The sequence below is a fragment of the Saccopteryx leptura genome, chromosome 3 (genome assembly GCF_036850995.1).
Source record: "Saccopteryx leptura isolate mSacLep1 chromosome 3, mSacLep1_pri_phased_curated, whole genome shotgun sequence".
NCBI lineage: Eukaryota > Metazoa > Chordata > Mammalia > Chiroptera > Emballonuridae > Saccopteryx > Saccopteryx leptura.
In genome coordinates, this window is record NC_089505.1 from 293,965,359 (window position 1) to 293,986,500 (window position 21,142).

The 21,142-nt window shown below is 43.0% G+C and overlaps 1 protein-coding gene across 1 annotated transcript; it reads right to left on the minus strand.

Annotated features, from left to right (window-relative positions):
* Positions 1–2,229: 2,229 nt before the first annotated feature.
* CA3 (carbonic anhydrase 3) lies at positions 2,230–11,850 on the minus strand. Its single transcript, XM_066378793.1, has 7 exons — positions 11,708–11,850; positions 10,868–11,065; positions 8,918–9,036; positions 7,208–7,300; positions 6,151–6,213; positions 4,446–4,601; positions 2,230–3,211 (listed from the first exon to the last, which is right to left on the minus strand). Exons 1-7 carry the CDS (start codon positions 11,739–11,741, stop codon positions 3,092–3,094), a joined length of 783 nt encoding a protein of 260 aa, XP_066234890.1. The 5' UTR covers positions 11,742–11,850; the 3' UTR covers positions 2,230–3,091.
* Positions 11,851–21,142: the final 9,292 nt, after the last annotated feature.

The window sequence follows — 21,142 nt, forward strand, 5'->3', positions numbered from 1 at the left end:
GTGTTCAGGAATAAAACAACAGACCTCGTAGCTCAAAATAACCAGAGTAAAACACATTATTATTATTATTTTAAAGTTCAGGCATTTTTGTAATTGTGCTGCCATCTAGTGGCCAAAATGAAAACAACATGCAAAACATGGTTTTGCCTTCTGATTTGCATTTTTTCTGAGTGCGGCAAATATAATCATTAAATTTGCATACATTAAACCTGAAAAAAAATTAAATCTGACATTTACAGTTATAAATATTTTTCTTATTTTCCTCACTTATGCTTATGTCTAGAATTCCTCTTTAATATCAAATAAGAAGACATTGGAAGAGAAACTGACATCCGATGAATGTTACTTATTCTGAACTAACATTCTGAAGAATGTTGATGTGCGGTCTTTGGTGTGGTTTTAAACCCTAGGAATTTCTTTTAGGCCAGTTTTTTTGCCGATTCTTGCTTGAGTAACTGACATACTGATTTTTCACCCACGACCCTGCTTGTTTATGGTTAATCCCAACCGGATTTGTTTAGGTAGATAAGTAATCACAGGTAGATGCTGAAAGCTGTAGTCTCCCACATCCTGTGTAGAACACATCTTGCTCGTCGGCACAAACACTGGCTGACTCATAAAAAATTTGGGGTCAGTGGTTCTTGGAGAGAACCATTTATAGCTTTGTAAATATTAATACAAGGTCTCCTCATTAAAAAGGATTATAATACACTTGCACCCTCCAGGCAGTGCTCCAACCCAGAAAATTCTTGATTCTGCTGGCCTACATGTAGGTTTCTAAGGATATAAGTCTCTGCATATTATGACACAGCTCAATCTAGTTTCTGCCCTACATTTGAAATTTAAAAATACCTGTGATGATTCTACCTGTGGAACAGAAGGTGGCTGATGCTGACACATCATCATCCCAGCAGCTCCTTGCCCTGTCCCCTCTGTAGGCTGTGTGTGCCTGAATGCAGTTGTTTGGGAGCCTTTGCCACACCAGGAAAATGACCCCCACTCAGTGAATAAGGACACAGCGTGGTTTCAATATCTGAATAGACATTTATTTATTAAAAACTCAGCACTTGGAGCCCAGGGAAAAGTTGGGAAGAAGTTTTAAGTTGGATGATAATTGTGAGCACAGTGACCAGTCAGGACATGGCAGCAGGGATGTTCTACTGGAAAGCTATCATCTGAAGCTAAAGACATCGTTTCCCAAGGAGATCTAAACTAACTGAGATGAGCAAAAGCCAGAACTAGTTGTCGTCACGTCGAACAATGGATTACTCAAGAAGCTGAGTGCTTGTTCTGGGATCGTCACTGCTTCACCGAATATTTATTAAACACGTGTTAGGTGCCAGTCAGGGTACTAAGAATAAGAGCAATGTCAGGGTCCAGACTCATATCCATGCCTGATGGAGCTCGTGGTCAGGTTCTTTTAATACAGTTCTAGCCCATGGAGCTGTGTACTTGAACCCTTGCAGCTGGCACTGTCACATTTGTCTTGGGTGGGGGTGTTACCTGGACGCAGTGTACAGCACTCCAGTGTGACCTTGGAGTGACTTGCAGAGAGAATCAGTGGTGCGTCACCATCACCACTAATTAATGAAGGCTCCACACCTCCTAATTCCCAGGGGTTTAATGAACACATCCACTCCGCGCTGACTAGCTTGGTTTCATTTCACTCAAGTGGCCATCTATTACATTACTTTTGCCTCCCAGGGCTCTGTCACCTGACTTCCGGCCTCACAGGGCTCTCCTGATCCAACACCACTCTCGTTCTGCAGGGTAACGAATCGCGGCCGCTTTCTAGAGTGAGTTAATATATTAGCCAGGAAGGCGAAGAATCCCACAGCAAAGCCACCAACTGCAAATTTGGACGTTCTATCTAAAGACAGGAGATATTTTGTAGGTCTAAGTAGATGGATTTTTTTAAGTGTTGGACCAGGGTTATTCCATGTCCCTGAGGAGCACCTGTGGTATGAGCCCCAAACCCCAGGCCTCTGGAAGCGACTCCGCACTCTCAAAGTCAAAGTCGTGGCCACGCATCACTCTTTACATCTGCATCCTCCTCTGAAGCTCTCGCTAATCGCCTTTGCCGTTCTGAGGGAAATGCAGCATCCAGTCCAACGCAAAACTTGGGTTCATTATCCCTGTCCCTCGGTTAGAAAATCAGACGTCCCACGTTTGCTGTTCTTACCCTTTTTCATTAAAAAACAACAACAAAAAAAAAACCACAACACTGAATTCTTTGTGTCCGTGTCTTTATTAGTTTGGTGATCAGCTCACCTGCCTTAACTGTTAAGTTTGAGCGTTTGCCCCTGTGTGTGCTGGGAACTGTTAATCCCACTTTCAACTTGGAAAGACAGCAGAGGCAGCTTTATTTTAACAAGCATGCAAAAAAAAAAACCCCGCCCAAAACCCCCAAAAAACCAAAGTAGTAAAATGAAAAATAAATGGCCCTCCTTCAGGTAAAGAAAAATATTAGGATAAAGTGATGAACCATCTTCAGGAAGAAATTCAAATACTGGGTCATATGTTTTTAGAACTCCTGGTTGAATATGTTTTCTTTTCACTGATAATCAAAAACCAGGTCATCATTTATAGGCACTAATATTTTAATATAGCATGGACCTCTTGCTGGTTTTCTGTAAGTGTTAGGACACATTCTCATCCCAATTCTTGGCATCCATAGTCATTTTATCTCTGCTTGTGTTTAACTGCCACATGACTCACACCGCTATACCTACAGATGGTCACAGAGTTGTTAATGTGGGCAAAGCATAAAATGAAAATAGTGAAACTACAGTTCTGTGAGATTTATGATGACAGAAAAAAATGGTAATAGCCCCTTTTTCTGTATCTCTACTCTTTTATCTGTTTCTTCTTCTTTGAATCTTTATTCTGAAGGCTACTGGTATAGGAAAGTGATTATTACAAAGGCCAAGGCTCCCCTAATCGATCCTGTCATCAGTAACTGTGGTTTCTTCCTGATTGCATCTGTCATTCATTGCTCAATATGGAAACTGAAATACACCTGGAGGACAGAGCACCGAAAGGAGGCCAGGAACCAAACTCTCTGGAGCAGGTTTCCCTTTACTGTGAGGACTCATTTGAAGGAGGCTCTCACCACCCTGCCCTTGATGGGCTGCGGTGGGCGCCAGTTCCCCACCAGGGGCACCGGGGGCTCGTTCTCCGCGCTGGACAGGAGACTGCGCAGCTTGGCCATCTGCGAGGGGCAAGGGAAAGTGGTCAGCTCCACATCGGACCAAGCAGACACAAGATGCGCGCAACAGAGTTAGAATGGTTCTTAAATAAGACAAGTGAACCACAATACCTGCCTCCCACATTCCATCCAGAGATATCTGGTGACCAGTTCCTGGTGATACAGGCCTTTTCTTTATGAGTGAAAACAACTTATTTTATACAGGACTGCCGTGCCCTCCAGGCAAGTCCTTTTCTGCCTGAATTCTGAAATAATTCTTTTAATTTAAGGGTCAGTAAGGAGCACAGACCGCATGTAGGAGAGGGTACAATGTTGGTGGGAGTAATAGATGTAAGTGGTCTTCATTGGGTAGGTTTACCGAGTCTTTTTTTTTTTAAAGGAAAGAAATAAATGACCGTCATGCTATATTTCTACATGATCACATGTTTAGCTTTTCTCCTTAAGAAAATTTCATTCCTCTTTCAACATATTTATACCAGTGAACCTGATGGTCAGATCTGCCCTTTTTGATGGAAACGACTGTGTGTACTTGACCCCATAGCCAGCGGAAACAGAAAAGCTACTGTGTAAGACCTGACGATTAGACGCTCCTGACTAAGGGCTGTGTCTCTGTGCTGGCCACCTGCTTTGATCTGATCTTCTCTGTGTCCCTGCCCACTGTTTTCCTCCAAGTCTTTCCTGGAGAGTCTCCTTAATAAACTTGCCAGGACTTTCTTTAGATGAATATTAAGATTGAGCAGAGAGGTCAGAGGTACTGGAAACAGACAGAGTGGAGGTAGAATCGTAGTTTCTGTACTTGGCTGTGTGATCATAAGCAAATCACTTACCTTTTCTGAGCCTCAACTTACCTGTAAGACCAGAGAAACCGAATATACCTCAGGGGATGACAAATCCCTCCCGTGAGCACCCTTCTCCCAAGCCTGAGGTTACCCTCCTGCCTCCTAACCAGCGTTCTGTACTTGGCTGCCTCCAAATTAACAAAGACTAACTGGTGTCAATTGAAACCCTTAAGTGTTTCTAGAGTGTCAACTCGGTCATTGTTCAGCATTGTCTACAACCCCCTTGAAATGATATGCATTCCTCCGGCCCCCTGGGGGAGTCATATTGCAGGATGTTGAACAGGTTGACTGTAGTGAACAGTATGAAACCCGTGAGCTTCCATGAAGCTGCTGTCCAGTTCAGCTCAGCGTCTCACTCCACAGAGCCAGCCCGCGCTGAGTCCCATGCAGTGGCTCACCTGCTCAGAGCTCACAGTTATGGGCTCCTTGAGCAGGAGCCACACAATGCACTCCTCGCAGGGCGGCGTGGTGAAGGAGCCATGGTAGGACCAGTAGTCGCGGCAGGCGGGGAACAGGCAGGACGGGTCAAAGTTTGTGAAGGGGGCCTCCTTGCCCTGCAGAGTGGGAGAGCGCAGTGAGCAGGTGAGGTGGGCAGGGGCACTGAGCGTGCACACCGCCGTCCCCGAGGCCCTCACCCCTGTACTGGTCAGAATACATTCGGAAGCAGCAGAAAACACAGAACTCATAGGTGAAGGGCATGCCTTTCAGAAATAAAGGGCAAAAGGGGAAGTGGCCTGCGCTATTGGCTTTGTCTGGCCGGGTCATTGTAATATTTATTCCTCATTAACTGTCAGGATGACTGCATTCTATCACTTCTCAACAAAGAGGAGAAGCATATCTGAACTGCAACAGGAATAATAGGAATAATTCCTATCAGTCGGTGCTTTAGGTCTTAATCGTAAAAAACAGGTTTGCATTTTTGTTGAATACTGAATATTTACTTTTATGATGATAAAGTGTACTAGCATTTGATTAGAACAGTCCCTCAAGTAATTAATATGACTCCATTAATTAGAAGAGTCTATTGTTAAACAATAAAATATGTAGCTGCTGCCCAGAAAGAAGGGGCAACAGCAAGAGCCAAGCACGATACTGCTACAAATGTGTGTGTTCACATGTGTATGCATATATGTGCATGCAGTTTGTATGTGTGTGCATATGGGGTGTGCATGTGCTGTGTGCACACATGTGGTGTATGCACATGTGAGTATTGCATGCGGTATATGTGCATGTGATATGTGTTCTAGTGTGTGTGTGGTGTGTGTGCATGTGGTATGTATGCATAGGTGTACATATGGTGTATGTGCAGTGTGCATGTGTGGTGTGTGTTCTAGTGTGTGTGCATATGTATATGTTGTGTGTGCATGTGGTATGTATGCATAGGTGTGCATATGGTGTATGTGCTGTGTGCATGTGTGTGCACATGTGGTATACATGTCTCTGTGTGCATGTGTGTGGTGTATTATGCACATGGTATGTGTTCATGTGTGGGTGCATATAGTGTGTGTATGTGTGGTGTGTACCTGTGCGTGTGTGTATTCATGTGGTGTGCGTGGCACATGGTGTATACGTGTGTATGCTGTGTATATGTGTAGTGTTTGTGTGTGCATATGGTGCATATGCATGTGGTGTGTTTTTGTATGTGTGCAAATGTGCATACATATGGTGCATGAGTGTACATATGGTATGCATGCATGTGTGTGGTATGTATGCATATGGTGTATGTAAGTGTGGTGTGCATACAGTATGTGCATGTGTATGCATGTGCATGTGTGTGCACATGGTATGTATGTGTGCACGCAGTGTGTGTGTGTGTGTATGGGGTGTATGTGTTTGTTGAGGGGTGACCACTCTTGTCCACTTCATTGAGAAAGTATCTGACAGACTGACAGTGAGCATTAAATTAGCTGATGTGTGTGAGATTGCTTTAAAAACTATAAATCATATAGATATAAAGGCATTTATTTGTATATATGTGCTTAGCATATTCATCAAACTTACTACAAGACTTTAGGTAAAAGAAATGTACTTGAAATAGAAAAAGAAAAAAATGGCCAGAACTTGCTTTCTATTTTCAGAGGGGAAAATGAGCATTTTTTTTACCTTTGTCTTAATCTTGTCCAGAGCATCCAACAGCAGCTGGAACTCCCCTTTCTCACGTCCAATCTGTAAGAAACAGAAAACCAGCCATTACCCTTTCCCCTTCCCCATAATTTAGGGTTGCCTTAAAAACCAAATTGCATCCATCCATCTGCACCCAGTGTTTATACATCTGAAAGGAAATCGTGGACGAAGCAAAAACACAAGTTTATTTCTCTCCCCAAATTTTAGGGAACATATTTTCTGAGCTAAACTTGGACCCCAGGCCTCTGAAGTCCAGAACCACAAAATTGCATGCTGATCTGCTTCTATGTCCTTGACCGTCCCTGCAAAGTCATTCCATGTTTGTTTGTTTTTTAAACAGAATTAGAGCTAAGATAGACTCAAAGTATCTAAAACTAAATCCATGGTCTTTCTGCTCGAACCTACTCCACTTCCTGTTGTGCTGTGTTCAAGCAGGGAATTGACCCAGTGAATTGAGAAATAAGGCAAATTAGATCATTCAAAAAGAAGAAGGTAGATTTTCACCCCTGGCTAAAAATCTAGATTATGTTGCCATTGAATTCTTGTGTTAATAACAGTAAGTCCTCCTTAAAGCGAATCTGGCTCAACAACATACACATTCCCCGGGCTGTCTTAGCCAGGATCATGAGCATGGTGGCTGCCCTAAGCCATGGGGATGAGCAGCCAAGCCCCAGGCATGGACGCATCCCCAACACCAGCTCTGCTGGTTTCCAGGGTGAGGGAGATGAACCGTGGAACAGGAGAATGGGCCATGCTGCCCTGCCCTCGCCACCACCCTGACGAGCATCTTCGAAGACTGGTCCCCAGCCCTCCCGGCACCAGAGCCACAGCTGGAGAAATACAGCAAAAGGGACACTTTTAAGGGAAAGCAAACATGTTGAGATTATCTTAGCAGAGATGTCTTCATTGGTTGAATGAATACTGAAATTCATTCCTCCCCCCTTTAAGCAAAAGGAGGGAGGGAAACACATACCATCCTTAGCTTGGGCAAGGAGGTAAACTTGGAAGTGAAACACACGGTCAGTTTTCACCTTACCTTCAGGAAAATGCCGACCACGGCTATGCCGTCAGGCTGCTTCAGAGCTTCCCCGAATGTGTTGTACTTCGGATTCCAGTGGACCAAGTGCAGCTGAAAAGACAGAATGCGGGCAGTGAGGCAGATTTCCCGCGTGGGGAAGCAGGCATCATGTTATTCACAGGAAACCCAGGGGTTACCCAGTCTGATGTTGCTGAATGTTCTCATAGAAGTTGACGGAATTCTAAATGTTAACGTGTAGTATTTGGGATGACATTTTTAAAGGTTCAAAGGTGTGTAAAATTAGGATACACAGACTTAGGACTTTGCCATAAACAAAAAATAAAGATTGAACTTTTAATGCCAATATTTGTTTTAGTTTTGCACAACATGACTCCTTTTCCTGACCGAGTGAAGCAGAGAGCTATACACAGGAACCTGCTAACATCCTTAAATCACAATTAATTGAGAAATGAGGAAAAAAGACGAGAATAGATCATTTTCACATCTCCCTCCTTTTCGCAGCTGGTGGTAACCTCGTCCTAATTTAGAAAGTAAGTACGAGTTCAATTAGTCCAAGGCCCATATTGAGCTACACAGAAAGGTGAGAGAACTCATAGCAGTTAAGACTATTTTATTGAAAATCAAACATGAGATAACCCCATGCACAGAGGTCACACTGCCAACCTTGCCCACATTTTTAGGAAACACCCTAAACTGCCCCGCGGTGGGGGAAGACGGCCAATGGCATTGGCAGCCGTTAATCTCTCCTGCCCATGGCTCTGCACATGGGCTCAGAGGAAACGGGATGACCACAGGGAAGTATTTTGAGTCTTTCAGAATTAGTTTAACCAACAATTCCACTGCCTAAGAGAGTGTCCACGGTGCCCCTAGGTTCCTAGGCTGACCAGAGCCTGCCCGGGGAAAGAGAGAGGCGGAGAAAATGACATGATGTTCTGCTCCTGGACACCTGTCTCCTCTTATAGACTTGGCTTTAAGGAGAGAACATGCAGGGGCTTGTCCTAGTTCATGGTAATTTGGTGCCTTGAGCTGAGCTATAGAGTATGCATTTTTTAAATGGGTTAACTGAGACAAAGGGAAATATTTGCACATATTAAATGTGTATGTATCTGATCACACACACACACACACACACACACACACCCTCTCCATTAAAAGACAGGAACATGGACATTAGCCAGAATTACAGAATGCTATTTTTAAAGCACTGTGGTCTTTTATAAAAAAGTGGCCACTTAGGGCTCTGGACAGACTATGAACTCAGACACTGGTCTGCGCGAGGCAGAGCCCCAGGCCCGGCACTCCTCGGCTGGGTGACTTGCTACGAAACTTGTCTGTGCCTTAGTTTCCTCATCTGTAACCTGCCTTGCAGAGTTGCTGAACACTTGTAAGCACTTAGTAAAAGTTAATTACCTTTATCTTTTCAGTCTCATTCAGGGCCCTAGTCTTTTTTTTTTTTTTTTAATTATTATTACTCAGCTGCTATCTAAGTTCTTAATATCACCTCAAAAGTCTTCCCTCATGGTTAAGTCCCCTGTCATCCCTTCACTGTCTAGCCTAGAACGTTCAGCAGCTTCAGCTTAGGCTCCAACGACTACAGCTCTTTTTGCAACTACAGGCTGGACGCAGAAGCGGTGGGTGTGGCTTTGCGTGTATTCCCTTCTCGCTGTGTGAGCCCCAGATCGGACGGCAGCCCTGCCTCCCACCTACCTCGGCTGCATACTTGACTCCATCCACGGTGTGCTCTGAGCCATGGTCATCCGAGGAGCCCCAGTGCAGGTGGAACTGGCGGAGCCGGTAGGGTCCGCTGAGAGGACCACCCCTCAGCACTGCAAGTCAGAGACGCCGGGTCAGCAGTGAACTCAGGCCCCTACCCAGGCCCCGCTTTGAACATCTGCCCTGATGGCCAAGGCATGAAGGGCAACCGGGCGGGCCACACGGTGGCCCCTGTCTCACAAAATAAAACCTTGGGGTTCTTCAAAGTCCATGGTTTCTCCCTGCTGCCTTATTTGTTGGGACATTTTATTATTATTTTTTTAAATGTCAATTTAACATATATGAAAATAAATGTAAAACAACAGGTGGGCAGTAAGGATCCAGATAACCAAAGTGGGGGCTGGTCGTTTGGGTGCAGTGGGAAGACGTGCCTGACAGCTGAGAGCCAGACAGACCGAGGTTCCAGATCTGGTCCACCCCTCTCTAGCTGCTAGCTGTGTATCCTCAGGCAGGTTGCTAAACTTCTATGAATGGGTTTCTGTACCTCCATGAAGGTGATAATCATTCCACCCTTTCTGAACAGCTGTGAGGATTAGTGAGATTAAGGACTCTAACTGTCCATCACAGTGCCCAGCCTGGCAATCACTAAACAAATGTAAATTCTTTCTCCACATCTTGCCTCCAACTACACTTTTCTTTAAGGCTCCAAGTGAGAGCTTTCACTCACGTCTAATTCAGACTATGTCTGTCCAAATGGGGTAAAACAGGAGAGCTGGAAGTTTCCCAGGGAATCAGTCCATGGGGACTTCTCGGTGGCATGATTTTGAGCACGTTGTTCAAATGCCTCAGCCCTGTTGCTTAAATTTGATTTTATGTCACTCAGCCTAGAGAGTGATTTAGAGGTTGAAATATTTCTTAAAGGATATTGGAAATTGCCCAGAAACGTTAACGTCAATATTTAGCAGGACAAGCCAGATCAAAATAGAACTCAGTTCTAGAAAGAACTGACCACCTGTCCGTGCTGAAGTGGGATCGCTAAAACCACAGAATGTGTCTGAGATGACAGAGTGAGGCTCAAATCAGCTTCGTCATGTAGAAATGAGTGGTTTGATTTATTGCATTTTTCTGTCCAACCACTAGGAACAGTCATTATCTGGACATATGAGTCCAATTTATTACAATGAACCATTTGAGACTGTCACAATAGTCAACCATTTTTGCTTACAAAAGAAAAAGGCATTGTCATGTGGTCCAACCTAATACTGTTTAATTTTGATGTTTATCCTTCAAAATTGAACTCGATTTAAATAGAAAAGGGAGAAAAAAGTAACAGAGAGCAACATGAGATTATTGCTTAAGAAAATATAGATTTCTATGATATTCCTAACTTGGAACCTCCTAGTGGGTAGAAACTATGGTTTTATTACTCTTTATGACAACATTCACTGAGAATATTCATTTATGTACAGCAACAGGGATAATTTTAACTTTTTTATACAAACATGGTTATAAGAAGATGTATTATATAGTACATCCAGCACCAAAATATTTAAGGAAGACTCTTACCTCAGGTACAGTGAAACAGAGCATTTCCAATTAGCCTACCTTTTTAAAAATTTCACTGATATGCTTAATAGTACAGGTAAAAAAAAAGGTTTTTTTAAAGTTATGATTTTTCATTTTCATACACCCACAAATCATACCCAAGAAGAAACTATCAGGTACTACAAAGACACCCACCAAAAAGACTAATCACATAAACCCCATGAAGCATTAAGGGCGAGTCTTCTTGATCCAATGGCCCTGTTCTCTCCCCAGGGGTGGCCCTCACCCGCACACCAGGGGAGGGACCATTCACTTTGTTTGTTTGTTTGTTTGTTTGTTATGTTCCTTGCCTTGTAGAATAGGATCTCTGCCAAACTTGGGATAAAGAAGCATGCTTACTTGAGCGATCAAAGGTGTCATCAAACACAACCCTGCAGGTCTTCCCATTGTTGAGGATGGTCTTGCAAGAGCCAGGGTCGTAAGAAGCTGTCCATGGCAGCAGGGAAGGGTCGTGCTTAATGTCCTTAGTGTGCAGCTCAATGGGAGACTGGTTGTCTCCCTTGGCAATTGGGTAAATTTCATGCCAGTGGTCAGGACCTAGGAAGTCAAGTGGAGGGAATTTATTAATTTGGTGGCACAAGCAAACCTGCTTTTTAGTTGACTAAACCGGCAGTGATGGTGGAAGGTCTGGGGTTTCACACTGGGCAATCCAAGGCTCAGTGTGTGAGACCAGGGTATTAAGGGTGTACCTGGAGGCTCCATTTAACTCCATGCCTTCCCTCTGCTTGCTCAAGAATACAGCCCCCAATGGTTCTTTTTGAAAGGGACTTCATAGCCCCTTGGACTAAAACCATTTTCTGTCATCCAGCTGGAATATGAACACTGACTACAGGTGGTTTTCAAAGCATGTCCTTGTCCTGGGGCAGAGCAGGGGGTACTATACCAATATCCAGCTCAAAGAGATGACTGCCAGCCCAGTGTCAGGGATTTAGGGACCTTCAGAACTGGATCTCTGAGATCTGATTCCTCAGAGACAGGGAGGTCTTGGGTAAGTCACCCCGACTCTCTGAGCCCTGTTCCACACTGGAACTACCCAGATGAAGGGAGAGGGTCAGCAGCTGGCACTTGGTGAGTACCCTGTGAATGTCTGCATCCCACCCCCATTCCCCCACATCCACGTTTGCTGGAGTTGCCCACGTTCTGTGCAATGCAGGGCCCTCAGGCACGTCGGGGACTCACCGTTGTTGCTGGCGTAGCCCCACTCCTTGGCCATGGTCGTCCTCACGCTGGGTGGCTCCTGCCGGTGTCTGCGCAGAGTACCCGCAAGCCCTTGCCTTTTATCCAGGTCCCCACAACCTGCATGGCCTTATTAGGTCAGCGCAGGGGCGGGGGGCTAGCTGGCTGGGGTGGCATTCAGGAGGCGGGGTGGGGGGAGCCAATGAATGCCAAGGGCTGGACAGCTGTCGGGCGGGGTGGGCGGAGGTCTCTCATGCCACCCCCTCCGTGTCCAGTCCCTTGGAGCTGCAGGACTATCCCACCCGCGGCGCGCCGGGCACACACGCGGTGCCTTTTGCCTGGTCCCCCTTGCTCCCGCCCCATGCATTATTAGCGGGGGCGGGGGGGGTGACAGGGCGTCGCAGTTGTGCTCAGCCGCCACCTAAGACCCCCTCCCTAATCCTACCCCCACCCCTCGCCGGCGCCGCTGGCGGCCGCGCGGAAGCGGCTGTGCGCTCCCGCGACCCGGTGACGCCGGCTGGAAGGAACGCGCTCGCTTGCTTGGCGGGAGTGAAACTCCTTTGCAGGCGACTTGGAAAGTTCCAGGAGCACGGATAGGAGGCAGGGCTGGGAGGGCAGGTTCCTAACTCCTTTATCCTTGCAGTCTGAGGGCAGCGGCCCGTCCTGCAGCCGCAGCGGGCGGCGTCCTCGTGCAGAGCCGCGGTCCCCCCTGGCTGGACCCGGCCACCCGGGTGGACACAGAGCAGGACCCCCACCCCCTCCCCGAGCTGCGTCTCTGCTCACGAGTCAGAATAGTCTGCAGTGTTGAGAGGCAGGGACACAAAGTGAGCCTGTTGTTTAGCACCAATGACCTCACTCTCCAAAGCAAACTGGAAAATTGGGAGATAAGGCTGAGGGGAAGGTTTCCAGAACTGCTTTGAGTTTTCCTCCGTCTCCCAAGTTGTTGTTGTTGTTTTAACACGAACCAGGGGAAAGGAGAGGAGAACTGGCCTATGCAGGGTGCACACACTAGAGATGTACTTCCAAATGTGTTTGTGGTGCACATGGAAGTCTGTGTAGTAGACAGATACTTAGATTCTAAATTTCTTCTTAGTTTTAGGCCAGTGATAATTTAAAAAAGACAGCAAGGTTCATTTTTAAAGGTTCAAACCTACGTTCAGCGCTCTCCCGAACAAGGTTTCAGTCTGCAGACCCTTGTTTACTCTGACTTTTATTGGTGTCGGTACTTTGCATTTGAGGATTACAAAGCTTGAAAAGGAACTATCACATCATGGTGAAGCTAGCTCATCCCCAAGGCATGTGGAATGACAGCCCGCTCATAACCTGGAAGCCACCGGAGTCACTCCCTGGGGTATTTTTGTGACCGGGGATTATTTGATCCACACAATAGCCATGTGGGAACCAAGAACAGATAGTTTGGAAAATTCAAGCAAACACAGCAAAGCAATTGCCCTTAGACTCTGAGCTCTTGGGTGGATGTCAGGGTTGGATCAGAAAGTCTACAAAGTTGGGCTTTCTGGGCATGTTTTCTGCCTTTGCGGTGATAGTGTGTGATGTATTGTCTGTGGTTAATGAAGGTGTTTCATATTTCTTATTGAGGGGGCACTTACTTGCATTAGCAAATTGTGATCTTGTTTCAATTCATTAAAATGTTAAACTCTCTCTTTTTCTGCTATGTGTGGTTAGAAGATTGGTAGCTGAATTTCATGTTATTTGATACTGTTGATACAGACAGTGTTTAATTCTTTTTATACTGAGCCAACAATCTAGGAATTCACCATAGAGTTACTGTTTAGGCATAGAATGAGTTTTAAAAATGGACTTCCATCAATTAAAATAAAAAAACTGCAAAATGAATACACAGTAAATTAAAAACTTGTACAATAGTACACAATTTTAAATAAACCCTAGGTAAATTTGCAAATACTTAATAGTTTTAGGTACGCCATCTTGAAAAATGATAATTGGTGCTTTCATTGTACACCTTATAAGAAAGTAAATAAAATTTAAACTTTCAAAAAAATTAAGATTAAATCATATCATTGCAGATCTCAATAAACTTTTCAGAAACCACAGATAAATCATCTGCATCTTAATTGATTTACTCCAGCGTGTTTGTCTATAAATTTCAACATTCCCTGTCAACAGAGCAAAGAGATAATTCTAAATTGTATCCAAGACGTTGATATTTCTCAAATGGCTTAAAAGAGAAAACTGTTAAGTACACACACAGTGAGATAAATAAAGCCAGCAGCAGAGCAAGGAATGATCTTCTAGCATCCTGACGGAGTTTCTCCCAGCACTGTCACTGGAAAGTTGATGTATTGGGCAATTTGTAGGATTTCCTTCACCCCCAAAATGAATATGATCATACAGAGGCAAAGAGAGAGAGAGACAGAACATAAACAGAACAACCCAGGAGGGTAATTTGGGTAAATAGAAATTTTTTTGGGGGGGCAGCAGGGTTGTCTGATTACAAAAGTTCCAACTAGGTTGTATATTAAAATTATGAACTTAAAAGTTCTAAGGTGATAAAATCTAAACATATATTTACTCTTGATGTGGCGTTTTCTTTTGCAAGATACCAGGCAATATAACTAACTTAAATCTTCTGCAGGTTGATACCATTCGCTGCTTCTAATGCATCAGAAAAAAAAAAAGGTGCAGAGAAATTGCCTCCTTGTTCACTTCTGCGATCAAAGCAAAGATTAGGATTTGAAGTAATTGCATAATTGTGCTCAAATACTTTATATGCTATAGGGGCATATGTTTTCTACTACATTTCTATTTTATAGAACAAATTCTGTATTAGAACTATAAAAATAAATATAAAAACAACTCAATAATAATAAAATAAAAAAATTAAAAATTAAAATAAAGACATTTAATAAAAATAAAATTAATCCAATAAAAAATAAATCTAATACATCTAAAACATCAAATATAATAAAGCCCAAAATTTAAATTAATCTATTTAACTGTCATATATAACATAACTTTTACTTTCCTCCCTGAAAATGTCTTGTTTTTTCTTTTTTTGTTGTTTTTATTTTTTTGCTTGGTTTTGTTTTGTTTTTCCAAAAATATTGTCAGGAAGCTTGGCTCACCATCTTATATATGAACATGACAGGTCCAGTTCTTGAGTTTGACACCAGTGACAGCTGCCACTTGGATGGGATCTTAAATTTTGGCTCTTATTCATGGAAAATTTGTCGGCCAGCAGCCTTGTCCAACTGGTATCCCTCACTAAATGCACCTGTCCATCCAAGATAGTCACTCTGAGGGTGAGAGCCCCCAATAGATGCAGTTAGATTTGATCATCAGGGCTCATACATACAAACTCTCTTCTTCCAAATATAAACTATTCTTTGCAACTATAGTAATTGCATGTTACATGGAAGAAAACTCATTACCATATTTTCACTCCATGAGACACACTTTTTTCCCCCAAAAGTAGAAAAAAAAATATCTGTGCATCTTATGGAGTGAAAAATACAGTATTTTATTAAATATTTTAACATACCATTTGGTTCAGAATATTTTTTTTCTTATTTTCTTCCTTAAAAAGCTAGGTGTGTCTTAGGTCAGGTGCGTCTTACGGACTGAAAAATACGGTAATTAAACTTGAATGATACCTTGGCTCAGAGCAAATGTAGATGACCAAGTCTTCTTCCAATAAGTGAAGGATAGTTTCTGCTTACAAGATTAACAAGTGGGTCTGTGTTTTGTTTTGAGGACATTTTCGTAGCACTTAGATGGCCACTTGCCTAAGGTTTTCTTTGGCCTCAGGCACACCCTCTGAGAAACGAGGGGGGGGGGGGAGGGACAGATGCCTGCCTCCCTCCCCAGGGTCTGCGTGCTTACCTGAGATGATGCCTTAATGCCCTCAGCATATGCACATTGTGGATTTGCCATTCAGCAAACTTAGTACCTTCTCTGGTTTTGTTTGTTTTCTCCAGCGTCTCCCCGGGACACTGGTTTATTATTTGATAAATAAGTTATGAAAAATGAAATTAAAACTTCTCTAGATGGCATTCGGGGGTCGTTAGATGACTTTCCCACCCGCTCTCCAGCCGTAACCCCAGATGTCCAGTCCAGACTCACCCACTCGCTGCTGCAGGGGCAGGGTGCTTTTCACTCTCCCCGCAGCCCACGTACGCTGTATTCTCCCCTCTATGCCTTCACACGTGTGTTCTCTGTGGCTCAATTAGCCTTTCCGTTGCGGATACCCCTTAAGGCTAACCTGTTTATATCAATGGGTGTGTAGCCAGTGTGTCGAGTGTTCCTGTGGGGTTCCAGACCAAACGGCATTCCTGCATCTTTAAGATCAGTTCTCTGTGAAGCTTGCTTTCTCTTCCCTGAAGATGTTTTTCATTCACGGCCAAGCCACTGTCTGAGTTGCACTGACTTTTTGTGGGTGTTATTTTAACTTTTTTTTTTTTCAGTGGGGATACTGTTTTCAATGTGATGTGAATTATTTTGCTTCCCTGGAAAAGATCAAGCACCAACCTCACTTCTATTGAAGCTAGAAAGACCTCAAGCCCACTTCTCCCTATAAAGTATTGTGATCCTGGGCTGGTCAGGTGATTTCTCAGAATAATGGTGACTGCCTGGACATTTTACTCAGTTATAAGCACCCAACAAAGTAAAGTAATGAGTGGGAAAAACTCCTAGTTCTCACTTATCACTATTCTGACTTTACAAATTTATAAAGAAATGTAAGAGCTGGGAGTTTTCATAACATCATTTTAAAAATTATAAGAGCTATTTTGCAAAGCACAAATCTATTGAATCTAAAATTATGGTTTCTTAAATATATTAACAGACAATAGAGATGGCTTTCCACCAACTTTCTGAATAACACAGCAGAAAAATTTGTAGTTTGAATTTTTATAGCCTTCAATGACATTGAGTATTTCTTTTAAAAATTTTTATTTTTTAAATTAATTTTAATTTATTGTGTTGAACATTTCTTTATGGTTCCAAAATTAAGTGATCAAGACTACTGGAAATATTAAAATTAGTGAAATACACTATACAGATATTTTATCCTAGTTATTCCAAATAAATTACAAAGTTGCAGTAATCTATTCTTAAAATATTTTCTGTGGATATAATTGCACAATTTTCATAGTTTTTTTACTTAATTCAGGTGTGATTGACAAACAAAATTGTAAGGTATTGAAAGTGTACATTGTTTGTTTTTGTGTAAATTTATTAAAATATGAATGTTATTAAAAAATAAAGTATGCACCATGATGATTTGCTAGACATACACATAGTGAAAGGATTCCTCCCAGTTAGCTAACACATCTACTCCCTTGCCCATTCATCTTTGTGTGTGTGTAAAACCATGTAAATACCACTCTTAGCAAATTTAAGTTAGACAATACAGTGTTATATCAGATCCTCAGATCTTATTCACCTCCTAGCAGCTAATTTGTACCCTTTTACCATGCTCTTGCTATTTCTGATTTTCATTATTTTAAATGTAATTTTTTTCTATAAAATGCTACTTAGTATCTTTATTTCCTAAGTGCTATCAATCCTGGGATAAACTATTACTTTATGTCCCACTGAGAAAATAGAATACTATCAATTAAACTACCATGCATTATGTTTTAAAAGTTTTTAAAATCCCATTGGCCCTGGCTGGTTAACTCAGTAGGTTAGAGTGTAGTTCCAAAACATCGATGTTGTGAGTTCGATCCCCAGTCAGGGCACACACAGGTAGAGACCAACGAGTGTCCCACTAAGTGGGACAACAAATGAATGTTCCTCTCTTTATCGCACTCTCTCCCTTTCTCTCTCTGTCTCTCTAAAGTCAATCAATAAATAATGAAAATCCCATCAACAGTGTTTCAGCCTGCCCCATAACCTAAGACCAAGATATGATTCATCATTATCTGTTGTCTTTAGAAAAAGTTATTTGGACACTTCTGATTTTGCCATCAGTAATAAAGGTTATCTTACCAATGTAAAAAAAAAAAAAAGTAATTTCTGTTCAGTTCAGTTATGGTTCTATAATATTGTTTGTTACTTTGTTTTACTCGACCTAATACATACTCTTGATTTGTAATGTTTTGGGTAAAAAATTAGTTAGTGTGATGAAATATTAATTTCCCTTATACATTACAGTCAATGGAAATTCCTGGCCTATGGTTTGGTCTTTGGTATTTAAAGCACTGAAAATTAGTATGAATTTTGTGGCAAATTTTCTCAAACCAGAAACATCCTTAGCTGACAGTTATCACCATAAAAAAACACAAGAACACAATATGGGGAATTCCCTGGTTTTCAAGGGGGGATGATGTGCCCTCCTCTGTAGGAAACATGAAGTCAGGAGGGGAATTCCGCTGGAAGAGTCAGCAGCTGTTCCAAGCTCTGATTTACGTGATGGGCGGTATGTGGAGCCATCCATTTTGTTTTATTTGAGGAACGTTTAAGATAAAATGTTTAATATATCATCTCTGAAATGCCAGCTCACCAAATCTCAAAAAACGAGGTACTGTATTCATTCTCCGTGACCCCTTGAAAAGCAGAAGGCAATATACATGCTGTTCATGTAAAACCCTGTGTAACTAATGGTGTTGACGAGGACAGCGTGAGGACTGATGTCTAGAACACACATGTTTTTTTACATGCTAGCATAGATGTTCTCAGGGGGTTTACTCAGTGTGTAAGTGGGATTGAAGCTTTTGGAATCACAGTTTCATATTGGAATTCATTGAGTTACAGGTGCATTTCCAAATTGTATGAATTCAAAAGACTTTAAGGGATTTATATTCATCAGGATAGCAAATTTTTTTGCAAGACCTTCAAAGAAAATATTACTGGAAAGAAGCCAGAGCAAGTCTCTGTAATTTGAATTTTCCCGGCCATCCTCTAGATCAGGGGTCCCCAAACTTTTTACACAGGGGGCCAGTTCACTGTCCCTCAGACTGTTGGAGGACCGGACTATAAAAAAAACTATGAACAAATCCCTATGCACACTGCACATATCTTATTTTAAAGTAAAAAAACAAAACAGGAACAAATACAATATTTAAAATAAAGAACAAGTAAATTTAAATCGACAAACTGACCAGTATTTCAATGGGAACTATGCTCCTCTCACTGACCACCAATGAAAGAAGTGCTCCTTCTGGAAGTGCGGTGGGGGCCGGATAAATGGCCTCAGGGGGCTGCATGCAGCCCACGGGCCGTAGTTTGGGGACCCCTGCTCTAGATAATGGGGTGTACGTGGATCAGAAGTACTCACATGCTATGTGGAAGTGGGTTGCAATCTGAGGAAGAGTCAGAGCTTTTTTCCCAGGGCAACAAAAGCTTTCATGCCTCACTCTTTAGACCACAGAACCTAGCCATTGTTGGCTAGGCAACATGGAGAAATTGGAAAGCACATTCACATTTAAGGCCAATGAAGTTTCAATCTGGACTTGATACACAAGGACAGACAAGAGCTGGTGGGGCAACAGTGGGCAGGATGGGGAGTCACACGACCAGAGACCGGAGTGTCCTGCTCCTGCTCGGAGAAAATCTGTCCGGCCGCCTCCCCTGTTAATCCCTCGTTAAACTCCCAAGTTCTACTGACAGTTTATCCCTCTGTCCGGTCACAGCTTGAATCCTCAAGGATGCCACGTGGACTAGATCTCTGGTTCTCAGTTTCACGTACGATAGTAATCATTTATGATTGACTTTAAAGACATTCTTCTTTTCAGAAGGTGCCAAGGAGGCTTAGAAAAGACAAACAGTCCACACAGAGAAGTCTCCATGGGAGGCGGTGGGTGGACCTCGCTGTATATCCTGGATAGGAGGACACATGAATACCTTGCTCACAGCCAGACTGAAGCACGGCCCTTCCCAAAATAAACAGGCCTCGGTTCAGCGCTTGGCAACCGCTGTATTCAGACTCACAATTTCTTTTCTAAGGTGTGTTTCTTCCACACAGGGGTCAGAACTGAGCCGAGGGGGAGGAGCTGGTCAGATCCTTTCACCTTTGGCCCAAGTCACACACTTCCCAGATGGAGATTGGAGTGATGTTCTCAGGGGGCTTACTCAGTGTGTAAGTGGGATTGAAGGAATGAGCGTTGTTGTTCGGGGTTCAGTGCTCCGACTGTAACCAGCAGCACCTCACCCTCGGGGATGGGTGAAGAGAGACACGAGGGATGGCCGCCCGTGGCTGACAGGGCACAAATGTTCCCTTGCTGTAAGAAGGGGCCCAAACCCCAAACTGAATTAACAAAATGATCCCATTGGTTGTGATTCAGGAACTACCCTGTCTTCACACTTCCCATCGCTGACATGTTGTGTCACTTAAAAATCCCCTTTGATATATATATTTATTTCCCCTGAAGCTGGAAACCGGGAGAGACAGTTGGACAGAATCCCGCATGCGCCCGACCGGGATCCACCCGGCACGCCCACCAGGGGCGACGCTCTGCCCACCAGGGGGCGATGCTCTGCCCCTCCGGGGCTTCGCTCTGCCTCGACCAGAGCCACTCTAGCGCCTGGGGCAGAGGCCAAGGAGCCATCCCCAGCGCCCGGGCCATCTTTGCTCCAATGGAGCCTTGGCTGCGGGAGGGGAAGAGACAGAGAGGAAGGAGGGGGGGGGGTGGAGAAGCAAATGGGCGCTTCTCCTATATGCCCTGGCCGGGAATCGAACCCGGGTCCCCCACACACCAGGCCGACGCTCTACCGCTGAGCCAACCTGCGAGGGCCCCTTTGATATTTTTTTTAAGGTACATTATTTAAGGAAACAAAAAAAAAGAATCTCTCTTTAGCTGTGATGAACTAAAAAGAGTTTGTTATTACTTCCTGTAAATAGTTTTATTGTTCTTTTACTGAGGATAGAGTAATAAAAAAAAATTCAAAAATAAAAGTATTGAATTTCATGGAAAATATACATAATAATTTATTTCATAAATTTAATATACTTTGACTTGAGCATATACATTTCCATTTAGATTTGACTACAGATATAAATAAATAGCATATCACTGATTACAGCACAAATTTTGTCTCTCAGAGATGGTTTCTGTGCCAACCAATGGAAAGAAACTTCCAAGGTCACTACCATGTCATACTTTTTCAGTCATTATAGTGCAAAAGCATACTTCCTGTTATTCTGGGACTGACACTATACTCCAGCCTGACAGTGAGTGACCACTGATCCTAGTCATACTCTTGAAGCCCCTGGGACTACATGGGATGGACCAAAGTCAATGACTTCCAAATGGAATCATATTTTTAGCAAAATCCAATATGTTTTACAAACATACCATATTTTTCACTCCATAAGACACACTTTTTTCCCCCAAAAGTGGAGGGGAAAATACCCGTGCATCTTATGGAACAAAAAATATGGTATTTTATTAAATATATTTTTTAATTAAAATTTTTTTTTATTTATTTAATTGTGTTTACATAGATTCTAGGGTC

What these genes read in the sequence shown, in the direction of transcription:
- CA3 (XM_066378793.1), bottom strand. Translation starts at nt 11,741, where the DNA reads ATGGCCAAGGAGTGGGGCTACGCCAGCAACAACG. An exon ending in TGGTCGGCATTTTCCTGAAG is followed by an intron (nt 6,214 to 7,207) that starts GTAAGGTGAAAA and finishes TGTTTCTTACAG; the next exon opens with ATTGGACGTGAGAAAGGGGA. An exon ending in TGGACAAGATTAAGACAAAG is followed by an intron (nt 4,602 to 6,150) that starts GTAAAAAAAATG and finishes CCCACTCTGCAG; the next exon opens with GGCAAGGAGGCCCCCTTCAC.